The sequence below is a fragment of the Osmerus eperlanus genome, chromosome 14, assembly GCF_963692335.1.
Source record: "Osmerus eperlanus chromosome 14, fOsmEpe2.1, whole genome shotgun sequence".
Classification (NCBI taxonomy): domain Eukaryota; kingdom Metazoa; phylum Chordata; class Actinopteri; order Osmeriformes; family Osmeridae; genus Osmerus; species Osmerus eperlanus.
Genome location: NC_085031.1, coordinates 13,590,820 through 13,615,552, shown reverse-complemented (window position 1 = coordinate 13,615,552; position 24,733 = coordinate 13,590,820). Strand labels below are relative to the sequence as shown.

At 48.3% G+C, this 24,733-nt stretch overlaps 1 protein-coding gene across 4 annotated transcripts in view; it reads right to left on the bottom strand.

Moving 5' to 3' along the window:
- Window positions 1–2,946: 2,946 nt before the first annotated feature.
- Window positions 2,947–24,733, bottom strand: part of fbxw7 (F-box and WD repeat domain containing 7) — a 58,194-nt gene continuing 36,407 nt past the window's right edge. For 2 of the 4 annotated variants that reach the window (XM_062477590.1, XM_062477592.1), the window contains exons 2-11: window positions 20,340–20,422; window positions 18,716–18,851; window positions 16,549–16,683; window positions 16,071–16,194; window positions 15,631–15,782; window positions 14,850–14,963; window positions 10,432–10,613; window positions 9,076–9,301; window positions 7,608–7,818; window positions 2,947–5,538 (exon numbers count right to left, since the gene is read on the bottom strand). In XM_062477590.1, coding sequence (XP_062333574.1) covers window positions 5,270–5,538; window positions 7,608–7,818; window positions 9,076–9,301; window positions 10,432–10,613; window positions 14,850–14,963; window positions 15,631–15,782; window positions 16,071–16,194; window positions 16,549–16,683; window positions 18,716–18,851; window positions 20,340–20,422 — 1,632 coding nt within the window. In that variant the 3' untranslated portion in view covers window positions 2,947–5,269. The remainder of the gene's footprint in view (window positions 5,539–7,607; window positions 7,819–9,075; window positions 9,302–10,431; window positions 10,614–14,849; window positions 14,964–15,630; window positions 15,783–16,070; window positions 16,195–16,548; window positions 16,684–18,715; window positions 18,852–20,339; window positions 20,423–24,733) is intronic. The other 2 variants (XM_062477591.1, XM_062477593.1) reach the window with 1 other exon arrangement.

Here is a 24,733-nt window from a genome sequence, read left to right as displayed (position 1 = left end):
CATCAACAGACAATGGCCAGTGAAAAAGTGCACTAAATGAACAGCAGCATCCTACATAATGCTCCAGAAAGGATGTAAGGGTAGCATCTAAAAATTCAAATGTTAGGCTCCCTAAAAACTGGGTATTTCATAGGTATAGAGTATAATGGTGCATTTGACCACACTTTAGTGTATTATCTTATATTTGAAACAAGTCATAAAACATGTTTTATTCTCTATGAGATACAATGACACAACATACCAGTTCACCTTGCAATATTTAGCAGATGGTAAATACAATGATCCTCCTGTTGGAATCTCTTCTCTCAGTAATTACACGAAGGCCCAATCTTCTTATTCTCTCTATTTTGCCGTCACATTTTCTGCTTCTGCATCTCTGACTGAGCCTCTCTCGCCCGCCGTCTCTCTCTCAGCTCTAGTGAGTCGTGAGCATGGCTCCAGAAGGGTTTTTCCTGCCTGCTGCGGTCTTCTCCTCAGGATCTGTCAGTGGCACCCTGCCAAGCCACAGAGGGCACAAACACAAACACAAGCAGGTACTTAAAACACCTGTGTGCACTGCACTTACAGAAATAAATGCCACTCAAACACACACTACTGCAGTCAACATACAAAATGCACGCAAACACACTACATTCCCCAGTCTTCTCTGATACAGGCCAAATTATTAAAACTTGAGGGGGAGGAGAGATATACTGGTTTGATCACATTGCGGATCTCCTCCTCCAAGACACACAAACCAACACACACACGCCTACCTTACCATAGTTTCCCCTGTGAGACAGGTGGTGTTTTATTGTCAGTTTGAGAGGATGCTGGCGTGTGTGTGTGTGTGTGCCCCTTCCCGTGGCGGTGTGTCCTGGCTCGCTCCCCTGCCACACTCCTCCTCCCACGCACACTAGCGTTGTACAGATGGGCTCTGTGGTGGCTTGAATCTGCATGCTCATTTACAGACCCCCACTCCCCTCTCTATCTCTCTCTCTCTCCTTTACAAACACACACCTCCACTCCATCTTCTGCTCCATATCAACTACTGACCTACGAGAAAGGTAGGTGGATGCACTTAATTGTCAAACTTTTGGGAGTAATCCATAAATATAAGCTTCGACACCAAATCGCTATGGAAAGTGCATTTTGTATGAGCCCACAGCACTTTTAATGCATATAGAACTCCTAGCTTTCTTGAGGTCTCTGAACGTGTTGAATGTCACAAGGTGTGTGCATGTTAACCCTCTTGAGAAATGTAAAACAAGCAATGCAACCAACTCATTTTCAGATGCCCATGAGGCTCTGCCCTCTGCAGTTGATGGAGGTACAGGACTGCGGTTCCTCCCGACAGACCCGCAAGGCAGCCATGCCAGGTTGCTCAAATTAGCACACCATTTAAGGGTACTTTGTCAAACAGTGCCAAAAATTCTTAATTTCACATGGGGGACATTTTCCCACATCCCAATCAACAGAAAAATTTATAAATGGCTTTGTGCCAAGCCGTGGTTGGCTTCTCCTGTGCGATTAGTCAAAAGGGTGCAAAAGGGTGTGAAGAACATGCTAACTTGCAACATGCTAGTCAGATTAGCATCTAATGTTACCTTGTATCCACTGGAACTCCTTCCATGTCCATAGGGGGAGCTAGCTTAGCAACAGCTAGCTGACAGTCTAGGCATCTCCTGGCACTCTAAAAAGGACGATATTTCTACAGAGGGATTATAGGATCAAGAGATGAGGATTATGAAGATCCGGGGTTCCCGGTTCCTCCTTCACATTGACCCTTTCACTTCACTCCTCCATCACCCTGCATACAAACTACACCTAATGACAGAAGCTGTGTTGATCATTAAGAGTAAAACCAAACATTCCCCTTGGCCAACTACCCAACCTCACTCGTCTCTCAACCCTGTATATCTCTTGGCATAATGTTCATTTATACCTAGGTTTAATACTAGGTCAGGCTTTGAAAGGGGGGGGGGGGGGGGAGGGGATATCCATCACACAAAGCTGCAATACATAAATGCAACTAGCGTGAATAAGCCAGGGAAATGAATCACGTCTTGGAGAGGGGAGAGGAAACGGAGAGAGGAAGGGGGGAGGTAATGTGAGGTAGATTAATGGCCAGTAAGTTCTGAGGAACTGGACGATTCATCACATTCCAAAATGAACTGCATTAAGAGGGTAGGGTGTCTCAGTTAAGCTGTCCGTTTCCCTCACACCTCTAGATACCTTTTTTTGTGGCGGAGGAGAATCCTGTACTAAATCTTCTCCTTACGACACTACTTCTACCTAAAAGTGTTATATTGTAATATAACATAGGCTAGTAACTGTCCGTTTCTAAGAATTGTCTTTATTTGTGCTGTTGTCTCTTGATCAATACAAATCACATAACTTCCTCAAGCATATACTTTGGGTGACCTGTACTGTAGATTTGTAGACACGGAGAATACATAACCCGTTTTTCAGAAGCCAGGCAATGACGACGAGAACTGACATTATCTGCTTCTTGACAATACAGTACCTTGATATTCAGTTGCACCATTCTATAGCAGAGAGGGTCCATCACTAGGCAACAGACTTTGCTGCTTGTGTGTGCGTGTGCACACGTCGCATCACTGGATTTGAACTGGACAAGTAGTTGAGTACACACCCTTGCACACAGGCTGAATTATGCTGTCATAATGGAGGTCCATGAAAACACTGTGTAAACATCTTGCGAATGTAAACTTTTAGGGCTATGTATACTAGCAGTGGTAGTGTGTGCTTGCGATCAGGGTGTTGAGGTATTGTTAAAACATAAGCCTACCCGCCCTGCACCAGATCTTGATTTGATCACCATGCATGACAAAGACGATTACAGAATACAGCTTGTTTCTGTGGTGTGTGTGAAATGACTAGGTACATGTAAATGTGTGAGCTGGAACAGCAACTTGAGCATGTTGAAAGTATTTCCACAGTGAATGTAATGAAACTGAAGAGGCTTTATTGAACACACAAGACGCCTTCACACAAGTGACAAACACAGACAACCGAAATGCTTGAAATGAAAAAAGAAAAACCCACATTTTATTGCACTTAAGTTATAAGAAAATAAAAAAATTCTAAGTGAATCAAACAAATACGCAATCCCTTTAAGTTTTTTTTTCTCCTCTGTCTTTTTTTTTTGCCAGGCAGTTTACATGAATTTGAAAAAATAAAACACCTGCGATGTCCGATTTCTCAAACCAGACCATAAATTAAACAGAAGGGAAAAAACAAACAAAAAAAAAACAATGATAGAGCAAGATTGTTTTTCTTTTTTTCTTATTTTTTTGTATATACAGTGTTATACCACTTTCACAGTTCAGCTTGAGTTGTGTGACTCTTGGAGATTGAGACGATTTTTGTTTGGCTACAATGTTTTGTCTGTTCACTTGGTTGCTTGTGTGCCATTCGCAAACCATGAGACTGCTACCGCCAAGAGCAGAGCAGCTCCAGCGGTTTCAACTGTAACATGTAATACTCAAAGCACTAAGACTCTCCTGGCATTCACTACTTGTCAGTATGCTTGTTTTTTTTTTTTTCTTTATCTTTTTTCGTAATTTTTTTTATCGGTGCCTGTTGTTTCAGATAGAGCTGAACAGAACCATAATCGCGCATGGACAGTTTGTTAAAACCAATATGTTTTGCTTGTTTTTCCTTTTTCTCTTTGCCAGTTCATACAACATTTGTACATGTCCCCAAAGAACAAGCTGAAAGAGCTTTGACCCCAGGAATGTGTTTACGATTTGCCCAAAACACACACACACACACACACACACACACACACATGCGCGCAGACACCTTTGTCTGTCAAACACACTCCCTCCTCTCAGCCTCGTAGAGGCACGTTTGGCTCAAGTTTAAGTGGCAAAAACAAAACAAAGACAAAAAAAGAAGAAAAAAAAGAAAAATGTTGGTTGTTTATTTGTCATCACGTAGCTCTTTTACCGTGTGTGTGTCTTTAAAAAGTCCAAACTTAGTCATATCAAGAGTTGATTTTGGAATTTAGTCTGGGACTAAAACGTCACAGCAAGTTAGAAGTTCCATCTTTTTAGTTTTTTCTCGCCTGTTCATCTAGCAGCATAAATACAGTTTGGCCACTGGGGAGAACAGTACTGGGATCGAGAGAGAGGGGGCGCTGTTCAACGGAGTAGAGAAAACAGGTTCTTGCCGCCAACCGTGACACCAGCATTAGGGAACAGATCCCATGCAGTTTCAGGACAGCATTATTATCTGGGAGGCTACGCTCCACACTCCAGCTAGAGACCAAAAAGAAAAAAACAAAAGAAACTAAAACTCAAAAAAAAGAAACTATGAGAGCTAATAAAGTGTAATACTGGGACTTGCCGGTAAGCAAAACAAAACAAAAATCTGAAAGAAACCCTTAAGGTGAGCTGACAAAACGAACTTGAGGTGAAATTCACATTTTTCTAAGAAAATCAAACCAGGGAAGAAAGAAAAAGGAGTGGAGTGAACGGTAAAATAACGACAATAAACGGGTTTGAATTTAGGCCGACACTTCCTGATTCGTGGGACAAGCTTTGCATGTTTCTCTCTCTCTTCCCCCCTCAAAATGAGCCCCCCTAACATGGCACACATCAAGAAAAGCTCAACACTGAACTCACCCTCTCGTGACAAACCTTTTCTCTCCATCTTTTGCCGTGTACTGTATACAGTGTGTATTTGTTTTTCCCTCCGTTAGACAGTTGGCTGTTTATGTTGGGTGGGATTAAAAAATAATATATCTTTATACATCTGAATGTTTATGTGTCAGGCTTGAGCGAGCAAGTCTCTGTGCGAAGCTGCCCCCTAAGCCGGTGAGGGTGAAGAGTTACCGTGGAGACTTCGACTTCAGCCATGTTTTCTTCTCTCCCCCCCCTTAGCCGCGCCCCCCTCCCTTCTTTCCCAGCCAACCGCAGAGCCGCGTACAAGCCACGCCCCTTCCGTCTCCACCACCACACCCTCCAACTTAACCAAAGGATCAAAGTAGGGGCGAGGTGGAGGCGAGACGAAGACGTGGGCGTCCGCGTCTGCTTTGTCGTCAGTAACATTCCCCTAACGAAGGGGTGGGGGGCGTGGGGGACAGGACACAGACGGGGAGTAGGGGCCTGTGGCTCGTTGGTAGTAATGCTTGTGGGTCGCCACTGGTACGAGGAGGGGAACGAGTGTCTCGAGAGTCTGCTTCTTCTCCGCCCTTTTCGGGGGCCTCACCTTTCGTTTCCACCCTCCCTGTCCCCCCCCCCCCCCCTGCTCTCGTCGCCCCTCACTTCATGTCCACGTCAAAGTCCAGCACCAGCAGCTTGGTCTCCTCCGTGCCGTTGCGGCTGCCCACGGCGCACACCAGCTTGGTGTTGGACGCCCGGATGCGCCACACCACGCCGCCGCTGCCCCCGCTCTCCAGCGTCACCAGGTTGCGGATGAACTCGCCCGTCTTCAGGTCCCACAGCTTGACCGTGCCGTCGTCCGAGCTGGTGATGACGAAGTTCTTGTTGAACTGCAGGCACGTCACGGCGCTCTGGTGCTTGTGTGGGCCTGGAGGGGGGGAAGGGGGGAGAGAGAGGGATGGGGGAGAGAGAGGGATGGGGTGGAGGAGGGGGGAGAGAGAGGGATGGGGGAAAAAAAAAGAGATTGGATGAGAACCACAGAGAGGAGAGAGTACATAGTGACAAGAACACAGACGGAGAGTAGAAAGCCAGCAGAAGATGGTGGAGATTTAAGAAGAGAGACGAGACCAAATAACAGGGAAAACAGAGACGGACAGAATCCAAGAAGCAGAGAAAGTACACCCTTGGCAGAAGATGATTTAAACGAAACGCAGGACTGAGAAAAGGGCCCTGAGAGGCAGAGATAAAGGAGGAGAGATCCAGCTCTCCAGTTGTGAGATCCTTGAATGGGAGCCCTCCCTAAGCTCCCACAGGCCATGATGTGGACAGCTGTGCATGCCTGGCAGACACCAGATGAGAGCCCTTCACTCTACAGCCTCCTGTTAGCAATTTTCTCCACATTCCACCCCCAGATAGAGCACATTTGGCTAGAGGTGGGTAAGACTTATAGTCGTGATACGGCCGGAAAAGCCCTGCTCTCGTATCTTGGGCGGCCGACAATGGAAGAGCATGGATAAGAGAGGAGAGGGAGATACACAGGGCTCAGGGGCTGCTCCAGTCACACAGCTGCTGTCTGACTCTTGAGACGGCTGGAATGGCAGTGATGTGTGTGTCTGTCAATGTGGCCGGCAAAAACACCCACAGCCGGCAGAAACACCCACAGCCGGCAGAAACACCCACAGCGGCAGAAACGCCCACAGCCGGCTTGAATGCTTGGTGTCTGAGGCCGTTGTCACTCCTTTCAGCAAAACACCTTAGACTGTGTGTGTGTGCGCGCGTGCGCTTGTGCCTGGGAAATGCGGATAACAAATTAAAATCAATTTGTACAAACCAAACAAACAAGACTTTCAAGGGCATTAAACATTAACGCTTTTTAACGAAGTTGCTATGGCAGCAACTGGACTCATAGTAATTATCAAGATATGAGACAAGTTAATTTCCTATGAAACCACATATAAAGGGGAGAACACACACACACACACACACACAGCACCTGCCATCTCTTCTTTTCTAAATGAAATATTACAGTTGCGTGGGCCCTGGTGCCTGCCTTTGTCTTTCTCTGGTGCGATCGCAAGCCTTGCGTTTTTGTTCTTTGCTTTCCTGCCCCACAAAAATAATAATGACAATGTTCTGTGCCCCAGCCCCCACCTCTGCCCCCGCACCCTCACCATCCCCCTTTTCTTCATTTCCACAACAAAGCGATCTCTCTTACTACCTTGTCCCTGGAGTACCCTCATCACACAGCGAGGGCTAACTGTACGGTCTGACGATTGTCTTATCTAAACGCACTAATGAACCATTGGAAATTGCCCACTGACCCAATTAGGTGACCTACAAACACCCCACCACAACCTCTCAGAACGAAGCCGGCTCACCACATCCCTCACGGGCTCCGGAACAAGACAGACATCCCCCGCCCCTCCTCCATCCTCCCCCTCTCACTTCACCCTCACAAAAAGGGGACATCCCTTTCTTGTGCAGATGGGGTGGGGCGGGCATGTGTGATGACAATGTCCTGTGTGTGTGTGTGTGAGGTGGTGACGGCGGCCTGCAGGTCTCCGTGGAGGACGGAGTGGAGGACAGTCTGGGTGGATGCTGCAGAAACTGGACAGCCAGTCGTCTCTCTCCGTTCCCCGACAGAGGAATGTGGAAGGCAAACGGAGCCTGAGCCAGGGGAAAGGATCTCCGTGTGGAGCTGGAGTCTGGCGCACCACGTCCTGGCTCGGACCCATAACCCAGCTGGGCACTGCGCCCATCTCTCCCTCTCATAGGGGGCCCAGCCCTGCCTGCCTGGGCCCCCCCCCCCAACTTCCATATTCACACCTACCCAATTTCCAATCCTGTTAATTATCCTCATCGTGTCTTCCCCCAGTTATAGAATCCCCCCCTCTCCCCCGACCAGCCCCCTGCGGTCGCAGTGCGGTCGCAGTGCGGTCGCAGTGTGGTCGCAGTGCGGTTACTGTGCGGTCGCTGTCACGGTGGGGTTGACCTCACCTTGCAGCGTCTGCAGGCACTGGCCCGTCTTGATGTCCCAGATCTTGACGGTGGAGTCGGCGTTGCCCGACACCAGGATGTTGTCCTTGAGCTCCATGCCGCTGGTGAGCGACTGGTGACCTGTCAGCGTGTGGATGCAGTTGCCCGTCTCCACGTCCCAGACCCTGATGGAGGTGTCCAGCGAGCCGCTTACCACGTGGATCCCATCAAACTGGGGGGGGGAGGGGGGTTACATGTTGAAATACAGCCCAATACATTGTACTACAATACATACTATATAGATAATATAATAAACTATTACATACATAATATATATACAGTATATATTTCATATACTGAAATATATAGACATGACCCCCGACAGACAGGCATGACCCCCGACAGACAGGCATGACCCCCGACAGACAGGCATGACCCCCGACAGACAGGCATGACCCCCGACAGACAGGCATGACCCCCGACAGACAGGCATGACCCCCGACAGACAGGCATGACCCCCCGACAGACAGGCATGACCCCCGACAGACAGGCATGACCCCCGACAGACAGGCATGACCCCCGACAGACAGGCATGACCCCCGACAGACAGGCATGACCCCCGACAGACAGGCATGACCCCTGACAGACAGACATGACCCCCGACAGACATGACCCCTCTCTGCAGGTGATGCCAGCAGAGTAAGTGCACAGTCAACACAGTGTGACAGGGTCATCTTAAACCATCAATTAACCTCCTAACCTCCGGCTCTCTCACATGCACACACACTTCAAAAGGTCAGTTTATGAATAAAGTCAACATGGAGATCACATCAGGGGGTAACCCCCACCACACGCACTTGTCTTTGAACATAACCGAGGCTCCTGTGTTTACATGGCGAGCATCTTCTCACAGGAGGAACAGCGTTTTGAAGAGCTGAATAGACGCACACCCTTTATAAATAATTGCCTAGTCTACTGGGGAATGTCCATCCAGCTTTCCAGCTGCATTAGGCAAACTAGCAACCCAGTTGCACATTTTCAAAGAGATTGTCATTATCATAATTTAGACGGCTGCGTTCAGTGGTTTCTGTAAAGGGACTCGATTAATGTTAAGGACTCGCGTCCTGCAGTTGGTAAAATGCATTAGTTCTAATCTTTTACTGCAAGAACCTAAATTTAAAGTTCAAAAGAAAAATCTGATCATATCTTTCAGGTAGGCTGAGGGGATATGCTAAACGGCATTGAAAAATGTTTGCTGGTTGAGTATACTATTTGTATGTGTGTGTTTGTGTGTACAAGGATACCTGTGATGAATAGTGTCGTGTTAGAAAGTCTGACAACTGCAATTCTGTTAGAACTATAAACTTCTGATCCTTGATCTTCCGATCCTTGATCTTTAGTCCTTTCTAGATGCCCTATTTGCACGTCGCTTTGAATAATGGCGTCTTCTAAACCAATCAAAAGGAATCCAAGGGAAGGGTGAGCTCACCTGTAAGGAGTAGACTCTGTTGGTGTGACCCTGCAGCGTGTGGAGACAGGTCTCCGTCTCCGGGTCCCACACTTTCACCATGAAATCGTAGGCGCCGCTGACCACACGGCGCCCGTCGTACTGGACGCAGCGCACCGCCGCCACGTGGCCCATGAGGACGTGTAAACACTGGCCCGTCTCGATGTCCCAGACGCGCAGCGTGGCGTCGCGGGACCCGCTCACCACCCTGGGAGGGAGAGGAGGTGCACAGCCCCGTCAAACAGCCGCAGAGATACTCCACGCCCGTTGCCTCGGTCGACTTAACGACTGTCTTTCTAATGAGATTTGTATTGAGCGGTTAAGTTGTAAATGGTCGAAATATGCCTCAAATTCTTTATGCTTAGCGGCACTGATTCTGAATAGAAAGTAGTTTCTCAACGCCGCACATGAACTAAACCTTCTCCCTTGAGTCCGTTTTGCAAGAGTGCATTCAATAGCCATGGCAAGTCTTTCTCTCACGCTGACTGCACACAAAAGAGCCTGATAAATAACATTTACTTCTTAAGTCGTTTTGCAGGTGAAAACTTGACAGTTGTCCTCTTGTCTGTACTGGAAGGCAACACAAAGCATTCACAGAACACAATACCCCCTGTTCTAACTGTTTAGAACAGGGGGTATATATCATTTATAAAATGGCTCCTGGCGCAACAAAGATGGAAATCGCAGAAGCGCTCTCTCACCATCGGCCATGTTGCCTGGCGGTTCTTCCGCTGAGTGACTAATCAAATGTTACACAAAACCAACGTCCCCCCCCCCCCCCCCCCCCCCGCCCCCATCCCCCCGGGGCGGGAGGAAGGAGCTAGTGAAGTCTGGAGCGAGCGGAGGACAGCTCGGGCTGGCTAGCTCTGTTCTATTCAGTCCCTATGAGCTGCTCTGTACACTTCACAGGACACATTGTCAAGTTCTAATGTGTGGTAACGTACTGCTCTTTTGACAGTGCGGCGGCGCGTTCCGCAGGCGGCGAGATTCCAGGAAAGAAAAGGCTTATCTCTATAACACAGCGAGTGAACAGTCATTGATTTGAGCATCTAGGGTGGATAAGGTCGGGGATTAGGTCCGAATTTCAAGGAAAAAAAAATTAAGCCTGGAAGTCCCATTTCTATGGGAACCTACATTAAATAAACATGCAGTGGACCAAGGGCTTGTGTTGACCTAGATAGCCTTTCAGGATACCCAACCGTAAGAAACGACACTGATAGGAACACAGAGGGGACGCCTGAGAGGTGGGGCTTGTCTGTTCTCGAATCGGATTCAAAAACGATTCTGCATTCAGACAAAAAGAGGAAACAGTCCACCTTCAGGAGGAAGCCGACCTACCTTTTCTCGTGCAGGTGCATGCAGCGTACAGTTGAGGTATGCCCGTACAGGGTGTGTATACATTCTCCTGTCTCAGCGTTCCAGACCTTGAGCGTGCGGTCGGTGGAGCCACTGATGATGATGTTGTCCCTCATCTGGGACGACCAAACGCCCCCCGTGTGGCCCACCAGCGTCCGCAGACACTGCAAGCGAGCAAAACAAAGGCACCCTTAAGTACGGACGTTCCACATTTCTCTCAAGTTGAATCATGCTCGGGATACGGTGCTGTATAACGTTGTGTTATGTTTCACAGCACCGATGAACACAGTGGATATGTATCCTAAGACACCGGATATACCCTAACCTCCTAGTGACTCAAGGAAATGGAAAAGGGATTTAAATTGCTATGACCTTTATAAAAATCTCTACTCAGTCTATCCATACGTTCTACCACGACACCCAGGACAAAGTATCTTTTTGACCTTTCGCTGAACTAGTGTAATTGGTTTTACTTATCTGGAAGAGAATGCAGGGGCCTGTTTCATAAGGAAGGATGGAAGGATGGATGGTGGTAATAAGAAAGTGAGTCATTCTTCCTCATTTGGAACGGTAGATTAGCTATTGATTACCGTGATTATGGAAATCTTTCTCATCTATTCAATTTGTGCCTCCACCCTTATAGTCTCACAAAATTTAATTATCCCCAAGTGTATTTAATTAAACTTTTTCTCTTTGTTTGAGGGCAAGCGAAGTTCGGAAGCCGGCTACATCCATCGGGTGATGGTGCTTGTTATTATTGGTGACGTGAGCGTGGTGTAAAAGCGTAAAAGGGACGGTCCGCCCTGTGAGCTTTCAGCGGTAGTTGAGGAACAGTGCCAATGGCGAGAGGCAGAAGGGAGAGAGATTTTCAAGGCGGAGAGCAAGGTTCCGTCTCCACGACTCTCCTTCTCTCTCTGGTGATAAAAGAAATGGCTTCGTTAAACTTGGAGGACGAAGCGAGGCGACCCTTGTCTTGACCCCCCTCGGCCATGTTTACGGGTGCCCCTGTTCGGCCATATTACACTCCAGTCCTCCTGAACTCCGGGCTTTAATACACACGCATCGCAGAGAAGGTACTGAGGACAGTCACATCTAGATTTTTGTTTTTGTTTATAGAGACCCACCGCAAGTTTCTTTCCCAAACAGTTATAACTCAATATACACCAACTTGGAAAGGTGACAAATGATTCTAAGTGAACTGGCAAACATCCTAGTTTGTAACAGGCAGAACCTGTTGAATAGCATGTTTGTCTGAGAGGCATACACAGATCAATATAGAATTAAGTCCAATTCAGCATACAATGTAGGCAGCTGCCACTGTGTTCAGAAGCAAATCCGTACTACTGGAATTCTGGCAACAACTTGATGTTCTAAGAATGTGGAAGCCGTCTTCAGCTCCCCGGTGATTCCAGCCTACTCAAGCCGCGTCAGAGAGAGCAGGACCCCTTGGAAGACATGAGTTTGAGCCAAGAATATAATTCCATTTACCCTCCTTCTACCTTACCTTCACAACACAACTAAAATCCTTTTGTATCCCATCATTATTGATGATCACAGCCAATGATCAATTATCCAAGTTCTCAGTCATACCAATTCTATATTTGATCCTATCAAGTGTTACACTTGTGTTACAAAGTGTGTTACAAACACGCACATACACCCACACACAGCCTGGGTATGTGCCCTGCCCGTGGTGTGATGGTGGGCGTCTGCCATCTTAGATCAGCCTGACAGCCAGGGAGGATGTTGACTGGCACCAAGGACTTGCTCCGCTGAGCAGCAGGCAGCTGCCTTTGAAGCTCAGGATTTCTCCATGCAGAGCTTTGAGTGTGTATGTGTGTGTGTGTGAACGCGTGTGTGTGTGTGTGTGTGTGGTGAGATCGAAGCTCGACAGCTTTCATTGAGTCCGAACGAGGGTGAGGGGGGTGGGCACACAAAGTGCCTCAGATTGAGAGGACAGTGCTATCAAGTATTATCTTGCATCTGGGGCATTCCTCGTCAAATTAATGCTTTAATTTATATTAGGGCAAAGTGGATGTTGCCAAAACGATTCATTATGGCTGTTGATGCAACAGAAAAGAAAAAATGAGCTACGAAAGGCATGAACCATGGATCCGTTTTTCTTTTATTTGTAAGTAGGAACCAAATTCGTGTTTTCATTACTTTACCAGAGTTCACGCCTCGAGGAGATGAGCAGAGTGGTTTTATGAACGATCTGCTGGTGCAATTGTTCACTGATTGCGAGACAGCAGGGGTCCAGTTCAGTCTTGTACTAGAGTGCCGTACAGGTTCTTTGAGGGTAGACAGGAACTCAGGAAGCAAATATGAAAAAACCCATCCAAGCCTTTTCCCAGTCTTGAAGCACTATTGATCTTACAAGATTATAAAATCTATCCTACATTCTCTGAACATGCAGAATCAAATAAGATTCATGCGTAAGGATTATCATATTTCCTTAATTATTGGTTCCAGGAACAAGGAAATACTATTGAGGCAACACTTACTATTTACAATGATGCCGTCCAATTAAAAAAGGGAAGGACAGGTGTCAACTATGCCATCCAATCCTTAGATGTTGTCCATATCTGTTGATGGACCATGTCCAACTGCCCTTTTTAGATGACATCACTTTTGAAGTCCTTTGCAACCTCCCTATAGAAGATTCCAAAAAGCACATATTCTTCTACTGCATCTCGTATCGATCCTGGTGGTGAGTAAGTCTGTTAGTCCTGGAGTTGTGGGGGAAATGGCTTCCCTGAGCTCCCCTTTCAGACTTCAGGGTTTTCTGCACTTAAGCTGGGCCTTGGAGCGGAACACTGAGGCGGACCAACACCCCCACAAACACAGGCCAAGGTCAGACAAACAAGACAAGCAGGAAGGCCGCGGAAGGGGGTGGGGGAGAAAGAATCTGCAGAGTGCCTCTATGGCCGCCAGCTTTCTTCAGTAAATGGACAGTAGTGCTCCCTTCGTGGGAGTCTTCCAGAATGAAGCAGACATGTCACACGGAGGGGTGACGGATGGTCACAGCCAAGATCTCCGTCCGATGGAGACTCAAAAGGATTGGGAGAGAGGCATGATCCGAAAGAAAATCCTTTACTGAAGAGAAGGAGAATTTTCGGGGGGAAAAGACGTGATGAAAAGGAGACCCAGTTGCAGCGTCATCTCCCGGTCTTCTGCTTCATGTTGCTCTGGCATCGGCAGCCGCTTCAAACAAGATGGCCGACTGCTTAATTGTCCGTTTCCTTCCGCTGAGGCATCCCCTCAGGTGGCGAGTGTTCGCCGACAGCGAGCTACGCAAGACGTGATGGTAACTACCTGCAACAACCCCACCAAGACTTCCCTCTTAAAACCAACCAATTCCAGCACCAAGTGTTATGGGGCGTACGATAGAAACATGGCAGTTGATATTTTAGCTCGGGTGCATTCTGGGATCAAAACGCCCAAAACCTCTCGCTCTCGTGGTGTGACTAATCACAGTGTGGGCCTGCACATCTGTCCTGATCTCATGCAAGGTGGCGTGAGCTTCAAAGCGAGCTGCCATGTCATCCGGATATTCACCCGATGGTGGCACGGCGCCAGTCAGTGTGGCGAAGCTATCTGATGACCTTGGCTGGATCTGTTCATATCTGTTCAATGCTGGTGATCTGTGTGTTGCCGCTTGGCTGTGTGCCCAACCCTCTCTCTCTTTGAAGAGGCAGCTTCCTGGCCTGAGCAGCAGCTGCAGTACTCTGCATCTTGGCTCTTGAATAAGAGACAGGGGGGGGGGGGAATCCAAGCTACGGTATACGCACACGCTACTGACGTTTAATGCACCCCGCTGTGGTGGCATGCCAATGGCATTTCTCCATTCCAGTCACGCGTTCTCGAAAAAACGAGCGAGAAAAAGAGAAATTGTATCGAGAGTCCACTGTGAAAAGGGAGTCCGGCGTCGGGGGTGGGGGAGGTGATTTACGAGGCTGTGGGAGCGCCCGTCTCTGGCGACCGCCACCAAACACGGCCCCTGTAGCCCTGCGCTAACAGGCCCCATAAAGCAGCCGCGCGAGGTGCATGTCACGCCTCGGCCGCAGTCATGAATACTAACAGTGCCTGAGGACGCCAGGCCTAAACGTAGGAGAGGACAGCAGGGCAGGAGGAGAGAGGAGGGGGGGGGGGGGGGGGGGGTAGAAGGACAAAATGGAGTCCCTGGGAATATATTGCGCGGCAGTAATAGTGTTTTGGTGTGTGGTCGTACTAATCAATTACGATCACGCCGGGGAAACATGAATGTAGCGAACCCTGTATCAAAAACATGCCACCCTTCAAAGATGAAGCTCTGGCAATAAAACCTGCATGCTACCATTAACCATGGGGTGATCACAACTGATATATTCTATGGATCAGGGGGGACGGGGGACGCGTACCTTTCCGTTGACCGCGGACCACACCTTCAGCGTGTTGTCGTCGGAGCCGCTCACGATGCGGTTGCCGCAGAACTGGAGACAGGTGATCACGTGGTCGTCATGACCTTTCAGCACCTGGGGGGCAGAGAGAGGGAAGGAGGAACAAGAGAGAATGTCAGCAAATGACAAACAAACAGGCAGACTGAAGGATTGTGCGCGTGTGTGTGTGTGTATGTGAGAGAGAGATTTAGCTAGCTGATACTGGGTCACAGAAGTGCTGACTCCACGCTAATGGCTACGCGCTTCAGGAATGCAGGAGAGTGTGAAGAACGTGGCAACTGTGAAGCCGACGTCACAGACAAGCCGCCAGGACCCCGCAGGCTTTTACAAAATTAGCGGTAGCATACGAGGCACATTACCATGATCGCTCTGGCGTGCTAGTAGAGCTCAATTGAGAGTCCCCTTTATATGTACAGTTACGAAGCGAAGGCAGGAGCCAGATGGAGCCGGTAAGTGTCGCCTCCATGCCAAGGAGAGGAGGAGACGAGGTCTGGGGTGTCCTGGACGAAGGGCAATTACACACCGGTACGGGAGAGTGGGGAAACTGACCTTTCTCTGACTTTCCATTAAATGAACACTCAAGACCTGTATTGGGTGGGGCAGCTCAAAACTGCATTGCATCAAATCGACGACAGATAAAAGGTCTAAACGGGATGCTGAAATTTGGATCAATATCATGTTTAGTTCGTTTGTCGGCTATCAACGATAGATGCATTGCGATGTGAGAAGACGCCAGACCGACCTTGGGCGATTTGAGGTCTCCTCTCCTCCAGTTGGTGTCTATCCTGTGCTGCCTGATGTAGGCACTCTTCCACGGGCTGTGGGTGAAGCCGGGCTTGACGATCTTCCGCTTCCTGGGAGGTAGAGGCTCATCGATGCCTGTGGAGAGATCACCTGCATGTGAGATACGTGTGTCTGAGCCAAGGACGCTGGAGATTTGACCGTACGCTATGCGTACGTTGTTCATTTGCTTGACATAAAATAACCAGTGGAAAAAACGAAGGAACAAGAATACTGCTTCACAGGTTCATTCAAGGGAGTTATTTTGATAGAGATCCCGCATGTAATTATGTATAATCAGCGGCAGGGGCAGCACTGATGCCTGTCATGGCTATAAAGAGTTTCGGAGTGCTCTCATTGGCTGAAGACGTGCCTACGACCGGGGCTAAAGAGTGGACTTACCCTCTTCCCTGCACTTCTCCCTCCACAGCAGGTTATCTTCCGCTAGGATGCGCCAGTAACGACACGTCTGTGCGGCTTGGAGCAGATCCTTGGGCTCCAAGAAGGACAGCACGTACAAGGCCAGCTGTCGGGGAAGATGACAGAGGAATTACTTCAGTTTACTCTTTTGAAGACCTTTGGTTATGTGAGGAAGTTAGGGGGGGGGGGGCGGGCAGCAGAGCCAGAAGCATGCACGGAGAGCCGCCTGATGAGGCCAGCAGAGGCCAAACTGGTTAAACAAAATCTCCCATGCTGCTTTGCAGGTGACACCTAAAACAAATGGCTTCTTGCATTCACTTTACAATAACTAGGAAAAGGCCAGCGTTGTGAGAACCACAGAGCGGTGGACAGGCTGTGAAGAGGGGGATGAAAGGGTGGACCAGAGGGATGGAAGAGAGGAGGAGCAGGAGAAGTGTTGGGAGGTTCGGAGGACTGGTACCTCTTTGGGCAGCAGGGAGATGAAGTCCCGCTGAAACTGCGGCTCGATCACCTGCATCATGTGCTTGACCTGCGTGGGCTCGCAGCTGTCAATCAACTCATCCAGTGCCAGCAGCTTCTCTGGGCCACTCCAGCTCTGAAACACACATGCAGGAGAGGACAGGGTGAGAGGAGCACATAGAAGTAGTGAGAGCTCACAGTTGTGTGTGTGTGATTGAACTTGAGTACAAATTAAGGAAATGTTGTCATTTTCGTTTGAAGTACTTTCATCCCAAGTGCGAGAACAGCCCCTACTGGAGAGTATGTACTGGAATTCCAGGGTTAGAAGCTAACGTGCATAATTGTAAATGTGTGTTTATCTGCCTGTGAGTGTGTGCGCACAACAAATACATTCCCCCCAACAGAAGCCAGTTCCCAGAGGCACCTGCCCTCCTCTGCTGGCGAGAGGCACATTAAAGGACCATTTTCACATCAAGCGCTGGCCCTCATCAAGGCAGTAATTATAGCTCTGTGGGGGAATTTTCTAGCATGAATGCTTGAACAAAAATGTTAAGCTGAGGGTGATGCTAGGTAGCGTAGCCATGTATGTTCTGGACCAAGTGGCTGGGGGGCCCTGTGTTTTGCTTTTGAAAGAGCGTTCAAATGTAAGACTGCGATTACAGGCTTGTGTGTGTGTGTGTGTGTGTGTGTGTGTGTGTGTGTGTGTGTGAGAGGGGCTGACAGAAATGCTAAGCACCTGTAATTTGTCAGTTGAGATTCACCACAGGAGCAGTGACCTCTGCTCTTCAGGAAGGGTTTGTACCACACAGACGTTGCCATAATAACCACAGGCCGACTTCTTTCCCCTCATCTCAACCAAACCACAAATCAACCCTCAGTGACGCTGAGCCAGCGTAACATTCCTTCCAGATAAGACAAATTATTCCTATGATTCTTAACTGCCAAATTCCTTTTTCCCCCCAATCATCCGCTGTGGCCACAGGGCTGACTGTACATGCTCTGACTGGATAGGGAATGTACAGAATGCAGATGTGGTGTGTATAGTACGCTGTCAGAGTTAAGCCCTATGGGGCACCGTCAGGTGTAGGTGTGGAGGACAGGCCTGACTAAAACACCAGTAAGCAAGCCAGCTCCCACAGGACCAGCCAGACATTCACAAGATTATTGCTTTTTGGGGAGATGACTGAGCGTTAAAATCAATGCGTTATGTAACATGTCAGAGAGGGACTTTACAGACTCGTATGATGGTCTTGATGCAATGTCATCTTAAGCCAGCGTCAAGGAATTCAATCTGACCACATCCCAACTTGTAAATTAAATCATTTACGTCAAGACACTAGAAACACAGGCTCCTTTGCCTCACTCTGTTTCTCATTGCTAGTAATTGTCACAAAATTTGATTTCCACCAACACCAGAAAGCTGCATTGTTCACAAAATTTGAAATGTGATGAAAGTTTGTTGTGGCAAATGTACTTAGATCTCGCTGACTAAATCCCCTGAGAGACAGCCATGTGCAAATAATAAACACGAGTCTTGACATTAGGCTGCATTTAAAGAATCTATTATCTTTACTCAATGCTTTGAAGGCAAAGACCAAGGCTCTTATTCGCTTCCTGTTTATTTCCCTCAAGATTGCGTTTATAAGTGGCAAAACCAATTCTGGCACAGCTGATTGTAATAAGACAAGGAGGGGAAAAACCTTGAGCAAACAGGGCAGCTGCATGTCAGTGCTGCAAACTCAAACCCACCATGAACACAGAGAGAGACTTATTGACCAACTTGTCATTGACCATGTGGACGGCCATCCAGATGTGGTTGCTGAAGTCGGTCATTGTCCCCATCGTCAAAATCACAGGATGTTCGCGGTCAAAAACAGGCGTATTTCAAGGAGTACACAGAAAAAGTCCTGTTTCTAGACCAGTATGCCAGATGAGACTTCAAAAACACAATAATATAACCAACATCTTGGAGTCTAAATAGGTAGGCTAATTCCAATTCCATGCTACACTGCGTGGCATAATGTGAAAGGGGGCCAAAATAACAAGGCAGCAATTAACTCCAAGATGAACATTGATTTGGGTAGAGCATCTGCTGGGTGATGAGTGCTTGCCTGAGGGCACCCAGGCATCGGGGGAGAGGGATGGATGACCGTGAAGTGAAAACTCACCTGAAATGTTCGGAGCCATTCTTGGAGCCCTGTGGGAGGCTGGATGGAGGTGATGCGCCGCCTCTGTTGACCCTGCCCGTTGGAGGTTCGGATGTGCCCAAAGGTTGTGGGTCCAGGGTACGGGACCAGCCCTGGACTGCAGGAACAGACATGGGATTAACCCAAAGGGCAACAAGAACTGAGGTGGAAATAGAAACTTGTGGAAGTAGTGAGTTGCTCATTTCTAACATGAAAACATATCAGGGCACTGCGAGGATATGATTTAGACATGATGTACACACAAGATAAGAGTTTTAGTAGAAGCAAACGAGCAGGTGTAGCTCTGGCGTCTGCATATATTTTCCACCTGGTTCTAATTACAGATGGCAGTGCAAACATACAAGTGTGGAGAAAGTTGTAGAGCAGGTACTAATGAGGCACGCAGTCATGATTTTCAGCCGAGAATAGACGGCAGGCTTCCTAATGCCACATTCCCTCAAAAAGAAAAAGCAGCTGTTGGTGTGTGTGTGTGTGTTTCCACAGTCAACAACAGCCTACTTCTGGACATAGTTGATTGAGTTTCGTGAAGTCACGTCTGTTCTTAAGTAGCACAGTAACATTTTACAATGGTTCTTGATGTTGTTTATGAGAAGAAACCACAGGTACAATAATAACGTTTTCTTTAGATTTTTTCCCCCTCCCACAAGACCACAGAATGCAAATACAGCAGTCCCTAAATAATTGCATTCTACGTCAACCACCCTCAAAGGCAAAACGGGGGGGGGGGGGGGGGGGGTAAGACGCTCAGCAATTTCCAGTTCCTCCTTGGCGACGGGAGGATTGGGGAGGCCAGCTGGGGGGGGGGGAGAGCTCGGTCTCATACATTTTACATTTTAGTCATTTAGCAGACGCTCTTATCCAGAGCGACTTACAGTAAGTACAGGGACATTCCCCCCGAGGCAAGTAGGGTGAAGTCCCTTGCCCGAGGACACAACGTCATTTGGCACGGCCGGGAATCGAACTGGCAACCTTCTGATTACTAGCCCGACTCCCTCACCGCTCAGCCACCTGATTCATCTGACTCCTCATAATGGATTCATATTTAATGGGATTGAGTTGGGAGCTGGTGCTCCTGAGGAGCTGCCGCTCAGTCAAAAGGTACGAGGGAAGGCCAGAACATTTTAATGGCCGAGAAACATGCAGCGGCGAGCGCTGGGAGTGTGGGGCTGGGTGTCGTAGGAGTGCAAGTAGACATTCATTATTCATACAGTAGACATGTCCTGAGCCTCGACTGGGGGCAGATCTTCCCCATGCCATGGCTCTGCTGTATAATGGAACGGTTCCCATGGAAATACATGTGTCGATTCATACGGTTTTGTTTAGGCAAATGTCCGTTTAGGGGATGTCAGGGCTGTCAGTTTAGGAGAGTCGGGAGATAAGTCACGATGCATTTCCTACAAAGCAGTCTATTGTTACAACACACGGACCCTTGTCTGTATGCGCAGGCTTATGTTTCCATGTATGGGGCCAAACTTCCAAATGAACACTTGAGAGATTTCCCACGCGTTCACCTTCAGCAGCAGGAAAAGGAGGGTCGCTCTCCTACCTTGAGAGGTAGGTAGGAGAGCCTGGGGGAACATCTTACCTTGAATAATCGGGGCCTTTGCAGGGTTTTTTGCCAGAAGGGAACGTTCGAACCTCTGGGCCATGGTCCAACTTCCTCTTCATCTGCAAGACAAAAAAAAAACAAAAAAAATACATTAATGTTAGAAGCAATCAAGCAAAAAAGAACAAACAAACACCACCGAATTCAGAGGCCTCCTGTTACTGTTTCTTTATTATAGCTGTGCAACCTGGCAAGTGTGTAGATTCTTAATTTGCTTATTATACAGATTACTTCCGTTCAAAGTCAGAGGATGTTCGTCATCTTGGTATCAACCTTTACAAGCGGCTCTCAGGAAGTGCACAAGGCAGGGTACTCATTTAAGGAAATAAATGAAATGGAAATGTGAAAATAACACACCGCGAAATAATGCCCACAACAAACAACCCAATATCACTTTATGAAGAGTCTTAATCACGACTTTCTAATATGCAATCTCACATCACAGGGGACCCCTCTCTACCCATAACGCTTTAGTAATCACTGGACGGGAATACATGTATGAGAAGCGCAATGCTTCACTTGTTATTCAGTCAGCCCAGGAATGAAAGGGTGTTGACGTTTGAGTGTTTCTCCTCATCAGTGTTTACTGAGGGGCCTGGGAGCCCGGCTGAGTTGAAAGGCTGTGTGTCGAGGCTGCTTGTAAGTTGATGAGTTTCACTTATGCATTCCACACTTGAAGGCCCTTTGACAGGACTGAGAGATCCCACCAAGGGCCCGAGGACACGCGAGCCCCGACGCGTCTTCAGCAGGGCTGACGTACACAGGGCCTGGACACAAACACATGACACTGACCAGGAACGCCGAAGCATACACCCTCCGCAGTAGAATAGTGTGATTTATATTGATGGCTGGAGAGGAAAATAGAGCAACCCCATTCTTTACTGTCCTTCCACGCAAGCAAGCACGCACACACACACACACACACACACACACACACACACGTCCTGCTTTAGTGCATAGTTGGAGCCTGGATACGGAACATCTAACAGCGAAAACAAAAGACTCAGTGTCCACTGACTCGCCACACCGAGCACCAAAAAGCTGATTTGAATAAAAACTATTTTGGGGGGTGGGGGGCGGGGGGTAGTACAGTGTCTCAAATGGATTGGTGCCCTGGATGAATGGAAAAGGGCCTCCTTGGGAGGGGCACATGGGATTTTCAAAGCATTTAGACCCATTTCTCTCTGTGTCATGTTTCAGAGGCCAGTCAGTGTCGTCTCCAGTAAGCCAAAGGCCAAGCCTGGTCGTGACGCCGGTTCATTCTCCTCATCAAACCCCCAGAGCTCTTGCGTGTGGACCCGAGCATGGCGCTACAGAAGGCCAAGAACACAACACTACATTATGCTTGGTTCGCCTCGCATACGTAAACAGGTTTACTAGGCCTCACTGTGCATCAGGCCCACTGGATAGGGTGAGAAAGAGGAAGCCAAGGAGGAGGTTCAGATGTGGATGTTTCTGCCCATACCTGATCCACTGAATGGGAGGAGGGGGAAATAATCACTAGATTCCCCAATCACAATAGTGACTGACTAGAGAACCGCCCAATATGCTACTTTGACTGCTAATCAATGAATAGATTGACGCTGATGCTTCAGGAGGGGGGAGGGGGCATATTTAAATAGTGGCACAAGCTCTCCGTCGCACCATAATGAAACACCTTTACTGATTGAGGTTGTCATGACAAAACCGGTTGGCTGAGGAGAGTTGAGGCCGACTGGTGATGAGACGAGAGAGGGGAGGGGGGGCTTCCCTGTGAAGAGCTGAAGGTTTCGATTAAGGACCCCATGTGGGGAGGTTCATTTCACAGAGTGGAGAGACGGACGACTGATCAAGGCCCATCCAAACAAACGGGGGGAGAAACAGCTCCTTATATAGAGGGACAATGAGTGAGGGAAGCAAGATTCTCGGGATCACTGTGAATGGATGACAAATTCTATGAAAAAGCGTGGAAAGATGCAGAGGAAAGAGACTTGATGATAAACACATTGTGTATGCTGCTGAGGGCACAAACGCGTTTTTCCATTTCTTTGAGAAATTAGGAGCCGTTTCGTGTGAAGAGGGAAGTGGTTGAGTTTTATAAGATGTTTGTGCTGGTTGGGCTCTCGTATGCAAACCTAACTGTTCTTTGAGCGATGATCTCACCGCAATGGCAGTCCCTGCACCAGAGAAAGTGTGTGTGTGATGGTGGTGGTGTAGGTGGGTGAAATAGAAAGTAAGAAAGGGTGGTGCTGTTTGATAGGGTGTGGTGTGTGTTTTTTGTTTGTGTGTGTGTGTGTCTAAGGGGTAGGGCAGTCCTCCTAAGTGCCTGCATTCAACAGAGCGTGTAACCCGTCTCTCATGTTTCAGCTATGGGAAAGGGTAACCCCAGACGAGAGGGGCAAATTGTGTCTGTGGACCTTCTACTCGGTCACACCGTGCCCTGCTGGCCTGGTCTGAGAGTCAGATGGCTGAGCGGTTAGGGAATCGGGCTACCAATCAGAAGGTTGCCGGTTCGATTCCTGGCCGTGCAAAATAATGTGTCCTTGGGCAAGGCACTTCACCCTACTTGCCTTGGGGGGAATGTCCCTGTACTTACTGTAAGTCGCTCTGGATAAAATGCGTCTGCTAAATGACTAAATGTAATGTAGTGGTCTCTCTCGCTCAGCTTCAACAGAAGAAGGGAGTTGGACATGGAGACAGAAACAGAGAGGTCGTGAGTGGGCGTGAGAGGCTGCAGGCCTCTCTAACGATGTGGCATCAGCTCCCCCGTGTTATCACATGTTGCTACAAAACAGCCTATTAGAGGATCTGCTCTTTCTCACAACGAGTGTCAAGTCTGGCTTAACCAACGGGCTGGATCATCACATTGAAATCCGAGGTCTTTCAAAAGGAGCCGTCTGAATGACGTCTGTGAAAGGCCAATTATTCAATGGCTGTGTCAAACAGGCATGAAATCAGTTTGATAAACATCTCTAAATGAGAAAAACATCCATTGGAATTGCCCATCATTGCCTGAGAGATGGGAGAGAGCGATGGGAGAGAGCGATGGGAGAGAGCGATGGGAGAGAGCGACGGGAGAGAGCGACGGGAGAGAGCGACGGGAGAGAGCGACGGGAGAGAGCGACGGGAGACAGAGATGCGAGAGAGTGATGGGAGACAGAGATGCGAGAGAGTGATGGGAGAGAGTGATGGGAGAGAGATCCATCTGCCAGATCCAGACAGGGGAGTAAGCACCGGGGCTATTCTCCTTTCAGAAACGGAAGCCATACACTGGATCATATCTCCCCCTTTGAAGAGCAAGTCTGTGTGCCTTCAGTCTCAGCCCGTGGGTGCTGTAAAGAAGAGCGGGCAGAATTCTGATGAGAACACGCTCCAGGCACCGACTTCAGAGGGAGGAAGGAGAGCAGCGATAACACGAACCCAGAACCAGACGAGCAACACGGGGGGAAGACAAGCCTGAAATGAGACAAAACCCTGTGCACTTCCTTCAAATCCCGTTGACTGCCACTATGGACTAAGACATTGGAGGGTGGAAAGCTGGCCACTTTCACGGGGGGGGGGGGGGGGGGGGGCGTCTTCAATGCGTTTGACCAACATCTGGCCACGCTGCAGCATGTTATGTTCCGTCGGTGTGGGGAAATGAGCAGGAAGGTATTAAATGATTGGCGCACCTAACATGAGCCCCATAATCTTCGGCAGCTGCCCTCACTCGCCTGTGTTGTATGGAGCGTTCTGGACCTGCGTAACCGTGGACACGGGTGCCGAAGAGAGGAGGGGTAGCCGTTAACGGCTATTAGGCTGATTTTCTGCTGTGCCGTTCCTGGCGGTTGATTGCCTTTCATATGACTCGCACTCTCCGCCGAGCCAAGTGATTAAGCAGATCATCAGCAGCGTTAATCATTAAGTCATCGACACTTTGCAATGTTATCGTTAGCTGGAGAGCTGTGTTGGGTGCAGCAAAAACCATGTTCGGTCTTGAAAGACACCCCCCAGTGTCTCCAGTGTGCTCCAAATCTCATTTAAGTCATAATTGGTCTGCTTTTGTTGCTGTTTATGTTTCTGGAATACAGTGTGTGATTCTGGGGGAAAAAGCTCACTGGCATCCTCTGCCTTGTACAAAGACCTGACACAGTGACCTATTATTAGTGTTCAAAGCTTTAAGTAAGAAAAATTATGGTAACACTCCCTTGAACATTAAACTTAGACAATCCAGAGAGCTACACTATGCAGTCAGTTGAACACATAATAGGACAACCTGTAATAATGACTAAGTGAAATTAGCAATAATCTGTCACTTTTTTCCTACCAAGTCACACAAAACAAAGACCACCATTGCTTGGTTGCTAAAATCATTGTGGAGAATAAACGAAAGATGACTAAAGGGAGGTTTCAAT